This window comes from Salvelinus sp. IW2-2015, unplaced genomic scaffold (assembly GCF_002910315.2).
Source record: "Salvelinus sp. IW2-2015 unplaced genomic scaffold, ASM291031v2 Un_scaffold5250, whole genome shotgun sequence".
Lineage (NCBI taxonomy): Eukaryota > Metazoa > Chordata > Actinopteri > Salmoniformes > Salmonidae > Salvelinus > Salvelinus sp. IW2-2015.
The window spans coordinates 51,360-58,459 of record NW_019946515.1 but is presented as its reverse complement, the minus strand read 5'-3'; the positions used below and the strand labels follow the sequence as shown (position 1 = coordinate 58,459).

Sequence of the window (7,100 nt, the reverse complement as noted above, 5' to 3'; positions counted from 1 at the left end):
TAACTGATACTCACATGGGGTCCACCTTTTCCCAAATCACCTGGAAGTCCTCCTGGCCCCGGGGGTCCCTGTTCAGAGAAACACGTATTAATTCACTGAAAATTATGACTTGTACTAATGTATCACCCACACAAAAARATACTTTTTTTTCTTAATTTTTCATAGTTTTGAAAGTTTTTCAACAATATGTCTGTTTCCCATACAGTTGCCTTCTGAATGCATCAAAGGTATCTTACCATGGCTAATGTGAACGTTAACAGACATTTTACTAGATACTGTACTGTAAAGATGTAATACATGTGTCATGTGTGAATGTGTAATTATTAATACTGTAAAAGACTTACAGGGGGTCCATCGTCTCCAACGCCCTATGGAGGAAAACAGAAACACCAGACGAGTCAATGCCACTATAGCATCTTTACTATAGCATCTTACAATAGCATCTTACTATAGCATCTCACTATAGCATCTTACTATAGCATCTTACTATAGCATCTTACTATAGCATCTTACTATAGCATCTTACTAAAGCGACTTAATAGGCTCTATGAAGGCTCTATGAAGGCTTCATTAATAAGCCTTAGAAGCTATGTTTCATGTGATGTGAGAAAGCAGAATATTCTATGGCTGGGCCCTCTGAGTCTTCAGTATGGACTGATTCCACTAATGAATGAGTGGTTCATAGAGAATGATGTAACTCACAGCTAGTCCACGAGGTCCTGGTTTCCCGGGTTCCCCCTGAAACACAGTAAAATAGCATGTCAGTTTGAAAACACAGTGAACATGAGACAACTGTAAAGAGAATATTTCATATGTACTGTGAGTTAATCATCCCCCATCCAGCACCCAAAGCAAACTATYCATGTAGAAGACATAAAAGTATATTCTCCATAAAGACATGTTTTTAGCTTGTCATGTACACACAAACAGAATTCAGTATCGTGTCCTGTTTCCACCAGGACCACATACACATACTAAACATGTAAGATGCTTTGGATAAAAGCCTCTGTTGCATATATTCACACATGACTTGTATTCTTATACTGTAAAGCCACTGTTCCAAATCCTTAGACATTGTCAAACACACACCAAACACACACCAAACAACACCAAATACACACTAACAACACACCAAACACAACCAACACACACCAAACACACACCAAACACACACCAAAAAAACACACCAAACACACACCAAACACACACCAAACACACACTAAAACACACTAAACACACACCAAACATACACCAAACATACACCAAACACACACCAAACACACACTAAACGCACACTAAACGCACACCAAACACACACTAAACACACACCAACACACACCAAACATACACCAAACACACACCAAACACACACCAAACACACACCAAACACACACAAAACACACACTAAACACACACCAAACACACACCAAACACACACCAAACACACACCAAACACACACCAACTAAATTCTGCAGCTGTTTGATTCCTGTGCTGTAATATTCTCGCGTTTCTTTTCCTTCTTAGACAAATTAAGCCATCTGAGTAAAATCATTAACTAGAGACTCAACAAACTATGTATGTGGAAAACATCAAAGTATTTCTCCATAAAGACKTGCTTTCATCTCATCAGAAACACACACCAACAGTATCCTACTCCGCATCCTTTTGACACTTCCACTGAATATTCTGGACAATTTCCTTCTGAGACAAATGAAGCCGTCTGAGTAATTACTTAACTAGAGACTTCACAGACTGAATTAACATTCCTCCAGTTTAATCCTGTGACTGAGAACCTGAGCCAGGCAGGGTACACACCAAAACGAAGAAAAAAATAGGGAGGGATTTAGTGAACTCGTCCAATAAGAAACACTAATTTTGTTCTCTGTTACAAATCGTTTWAAAAATGTTTTCCTTGCTTGCCCTAATGAATGATGCTTGGGCCTGGTTCCCCACAGAGATTACCCAGAACTCTGGCAGGGAGGGATCAGGGATCAGGYATTAAAGCTCATTTGTCATGAGGAATTGCTTTACGCGTTGTAATTGTAATTCCTGCTGTCTTGCCTGCCAACACAGTGGGGGAATGGATGGTCAGCAGCTTGGCTCAGTCACCCGACTGAGAGTTACCCTGGTCCCAGATCTGATTGTACTGTCTGGTGTGACAATGACCAAAGMAATTGACAAGACAGCACCAACACATCTGGGACCAGACTGTCTGAGAGTCTATGAAGCAGAAACATTAAAGGGCTCATTAGTGATTAGTTACTCACTTTCTGTCCAAGGGGACCATCAGGGCCTTCATCTCCAGTAGGGCCAGTCAAACCCTGCAGAGAGAGGAAGAGAGGAGAGAGAGACCAGGCTTCACTAATCCATCACAACAAAGACAGAAATGTKATCCAATGTCAGTAGGAGATCAGCTGTACGCTAGAAAACCATAAGAGTTAGTTGATACCTTTTCATAAGCGATCATAACAGAATAGCTTTCTCTAAGAAATGTTTTTGCAACTTTACAAACTTTTAAGGTGTGCTTTAAGCCTTCCTAATCTCATAATAATTCCAGCTGTGTATGTACATGATGTCATAAAATAAGTTGCGTACAACACAGCTAATGGGGTGGGAGGAGCTCAGAAGTAGGCGTGTGTACGTGGGCAGGGCTAAACGATGCCCCTCCCACAAGGAATGAATCGGTAAACACTGTGCATTAGTAGAAACGGGTATCCAGTACTTTTCAGCACAGCTTGACAGAATGGCAAAGCTCTGAAATACATGCTCTTTTCCATTCTCTGACTTATGTTGGCATTTTCAAAATAGTTTCAACAAAAGCTTCCTTGGATTATATTGATTTAAGATAGATCATGTTAGGTTTGAATAGAGGTGGCATCTAGTCTGAATAGGAATTATCTCCACAGACACCACGGTCAGGACACTGAGAGCATCTGAGACAACTGAGACATCTCTTGAGACAGTTAACTTACTGGGAGAGTGGTTAACCCAAACCCACATTCCTCTGGTCCAACTCAAACAAGTCCATTGACAGGTATCATTCCACAGCAGCCTGAGGATCCTCAACTGGAGAATGGAGACTGGAGACACCCACAGCACAAACACTGCTGGAGACTACTGTTTCACTAAGCTTTATGCTGGAGAACTAAATTGCCAAAATAATAAAAAACACTTCACAGCAATCATTTTCTGGACAAAAATAATATCCAGTTGAACATGTACACGGAGTATAAAAACATTAAGAACACCTGCTCTTTCCATTTCACAGACTGACCAGGTGAATCCGGTGAAAGCTATGATCCCTTATTGATGTCACTTGTTAAATCCACTTCAATCAGTGTAGATGAAGGGGAGGAGACAGGTTAAAGAAGGATTTTCAAGCCTTGAAACAATTGAGACATGGATTGTCTATGTGTGCCATTTAGAGGGTGAATGGGCAAGACAAAATATTTAATTGCCTTTGAACAGGGTGTTAGAAGGTGCCAGGCGCACCGGTTTGTGTCATGAACTGCAACGCTTCTGGATTGTTCACTCTCAACAGTTTCGCTTGTGTATCAAGAATGGTCCACCACCCAAAAGACATCCAGCCAAGTTGACACAACTGTGGGAAGCATTGGAGTCAACATGTGGAATCTTTGACACCTTGTAGAGTCCATTCCCTGACAAATTGAGGCAGTACTGGCAAAAGTGGGGAGCAACTCCATATTAGGAAGGTGTTCCTAATGTTTGGTATACTCATCCACTTTGATATCTCATCCGTATGCCTTTGTTCACACTCTATAGACCTACTAGTCACTTTGTATTCTCATCCGTAAGCCTTTGTTCACACTCTATAGACCTACTACAGTCACTTTGATATCTCATCCGTATGCCTTTGTTCACACTCTATAAACCTACTACAGTCACTTTGATATCTCATCCATATGCCTTTGTTCACACTCTATAGACCTACTACAGTCACTTTGATATCTCATCCGTATGCCTTTGTTCACACTCTATAGACCTACTACAGTCACTTTGATATCTCATCCGTATGCCTTTGTTCACACTCTATAGACCTACTAGTTACTTTGTGAACCTACAGCAGAAGTGTGACTGAAATGCAAACTACGTACAAAATGATACATGAACCATGTACACTTGATAGTATGCTTTAGGATTATATATAAACTAATATCCTAGGAGTGTTTTCCTAACCCGCTTTTCTCCTCCAATTTGGATGGAAGCTACAGTTAATTAAGTGCAGGCCTTCCTTCTCTCTGCCTGAACAAAAAGGCTGTTGTGTTACAAAGGAAACTGTCAATTTCTTAGCCTTTTCTTTGCTCCCGAGTGGCGTAGCGGTCTAAGGCACTGCATCTCAGTGCTAGAGGCATCACTACAGACACCCTGGTTTGAATCCAGGCTGTATCACAACCGGCCGTGATTGGGAGTCCCATAGGGCCGCGCACAATTGGCCCAGCATCGTCCAGGTTTGGCCGGGGTAGGCTGTCATTGTACATAAGAATTTGTTCTTAACTGGCTTGCCTAGTTAAATAAAGGTTTCTATAAAGGTTAATATATAAATTTGGCCTGCTTGAAAATTCTTCACATTTTTCTCCGATTGGCTCCTCTCTTGGGTAAAGATTGATTGTCTCCTCTCTTGGGTAAAGATTGATTGTCTCCTCTCTTGGGTGAAGATTGATTGGCTCATATTTTTAAGGGTAGAAGGTGTACATATTGAGAAGTTCCACCTCCTAGCTACTGTACTGCTGCTATAACCTGAGTATGACAGTCATCATGACTAGTTCACTATTACTATCATCAAAGATAACAAAAAAGGCGCCAAGACGACAAACAGGAAATTGAAGGCAGAGGATGAAACAGGATACTCAACTCATCCCGGGCTCGCCTGGCAACCCTGCTGAGCCTAGTTTACCTGCATCTCCACCAGGACCCTAACAACACAACAACACAACCACAATAGAAAGCATAACAACAACAGCATTACAGTCAAATACAGCAGAATTACTAGATGATAATGACATAGTATTGTGTCAACAATAAAATAAAGTTTATAATTACAGCAGGGCCATCCTCTCCGTCGTCTCCCCTCTCACCCTGAAATAGAAAAGGCCTACATGTGAAATGCACAGATAAATATATATCTATATATATTCACATATGTAAACACATGTGTTTATACATAATTGGTCTAATTCTAAATCTTCAGCATGCAGCCGGTTTATGGTTGTAAAAAGGGTTGTGCTCGCCCACCGTACAAATCACATAATCGCATAATTATGAACATGTGTGGGATGATTGTGATAGTGACATGAGTAGCACATCCCATCTTACAAATCAATTATGAACATGAGTTGTGATAATGCTCTTTATCATTTGGAAGATTAGATAATTCAAGTTAATAGAGGAGAGAACTTACAGCGACACCATCAATTCCTGGGACACCTCCGGGTCCTGGAGGGCCGACGGGGCCTGAGGCCCTCTGGACAAAGAGACGGTCAAACAAGGCAATCAGCTATSGATATCATTGCTATACATAATGAACATCTGTATGGGACATACTGTATGTCTGYAAATGAAGGAGAGGCAGAAGTCTCCTTTAGGCTTAGCCAATAATAATTCATTCAAGGAATAARAGGTGCATAATTGCCATAGCAAAGCAAACATAAACACCAACACAACTGAAGCAAATACCCTTCGTTCTGAGAAATATGTTCAATCCATGTGATAGTAGCTACCCACTGGGCACAGACATCAATTCAACGTCTATTACATTTTGGTTCCAACGTCATTTCATTGAAATGATGTGGAAACAGTGTTGATTCAACCAGTGTGTTCCCAGTGAGTACATGATGTAAATAAATACTGTATGCTCAGTCACAGTCACCCAGTGAGTACATGATGTAAATAAATACTGTATGCTCAGTAACAGTCACCCAGTTACAAAAATGAAATGATCATCCTTTGATTTGTTTCAGTATTTCTTATAGAACAACTTCACTTACATGACTAGACCAACTATAATCTGGCCATTCTGCTAGTTGATTCCACAACAATAAATCCATGAGAATAACATCATGTAGATACACTCACCTGAAGTTCTGCTTCCTCAACCTGAAAGCAGAGGTACACAGAGAAGGACTTACTTGTGTGGAGCAAATAAGGACAATCTGCACCAAAAGTACCCAAAAAAGTGGCCCGCGAGCCATGGTCTCTCCTGCTCTTCCCTCTCCRGGACAGCAAGAACGGGTAAAAATGTTTTCCTTTTTCTTSGATGAGTTGGGTTGATGGACCCCCGACAAAAAAAGTCACCCAACTGAATCCGTTTCTACCAACTGAACCGCCAGAGGTACCATAGGCATCAAAGCCTTATGCATATTCATGACCTGCTTAGTTATAGGAAGTGATTGGCAGAATTCACGGACTGCGCCAGAGAACAGACTGGGAGGGGTTATTATGGGTACAGAGGGCAAATGGAAAATGGAAAATAATAGCGGGCAATTTAAATGGCTTGGGATTTATTGAACCACCTGTTTAGTGTTAATCTGTCCTGTTGTTTATTTACAATGGTTGCCTGGGCTACATAATACCAGCCTCTTTAATGGCTATTTTGATCATTTAGTTCAGTAATTTGACAATCGTTGCAGTCTGTTTTGTCAATGGTTCTTACCGACGTCCTGGCTGATAGGTCATTACAGGTCTGTGGTCGCCCCACATCACAATGAATGTGCATCGATTGGAGCTCAAACTGAAAAATAAATACAATAATAATAATCACTCCGATATAAGTCACATTCACAACCTATATATAATATAATTGGCAAAATAGTGATCGTTAAATCCTTAGTTATCGTCACCAATCCTCAATCGGCTAAACCATCATGTAGGACTAATCCTCACATCACATGCATGATTCTCAACTAATCATAGTAATCTGACACTAACAGTAAGATAACTACTGATTGTAATGTTATTAATATATCTTTATTGTGACCACGAATAGAGTGAACCTGCCTGATGATAAATCATTTWAAAAAATACATCCCAAACCACTTGGACAATTATTATCAAAGGGCAATTACGCGCGATATTACGCGGA

At 40.6% G+C, this 7,100-nt stretch overlaps 1 protein-coding gene across 1 annotated transcript; it reads right to left on the bottom strand.

Moving 5' to 3' along the window:
- Positions 1 to 3: 3 nt before the first annotated feature.
- Positions 4 to 6,349, bottom strand: LOC139022598 (putative cuticle collagen 79). The gene is made up of 8 exons (XM_070441938.1): positions 6,148 to 6,349; positions 5,421 to 5,483; positions 5,063 to 5,098; positions 4,865 to 4,935; positions 2,269 to 2,314; positions 703 to 738; positions 345 to 368; positions 4 to 68 (listed from the first exon to the last, which is right to left on the bottom strand). Exons 1-4 carry the CDS (start codon positions 6,208 to 6,210, stop codon positions 4,870 to 4,872), a joined length of 228 nt encoding a protein of 75 aa, XP_070298039.1. The 5' UTR covers positions 6,211 to 6,349; the 3' UTR covers positions 4 to 68; positions 345 to 368; positions 703 to 738; positions 2,269 to 2,314; positions 4,865 to 4,869.
- Between the last annotated feature and the right edge of the window lie 751 nt (positions 6,350 to 7,100).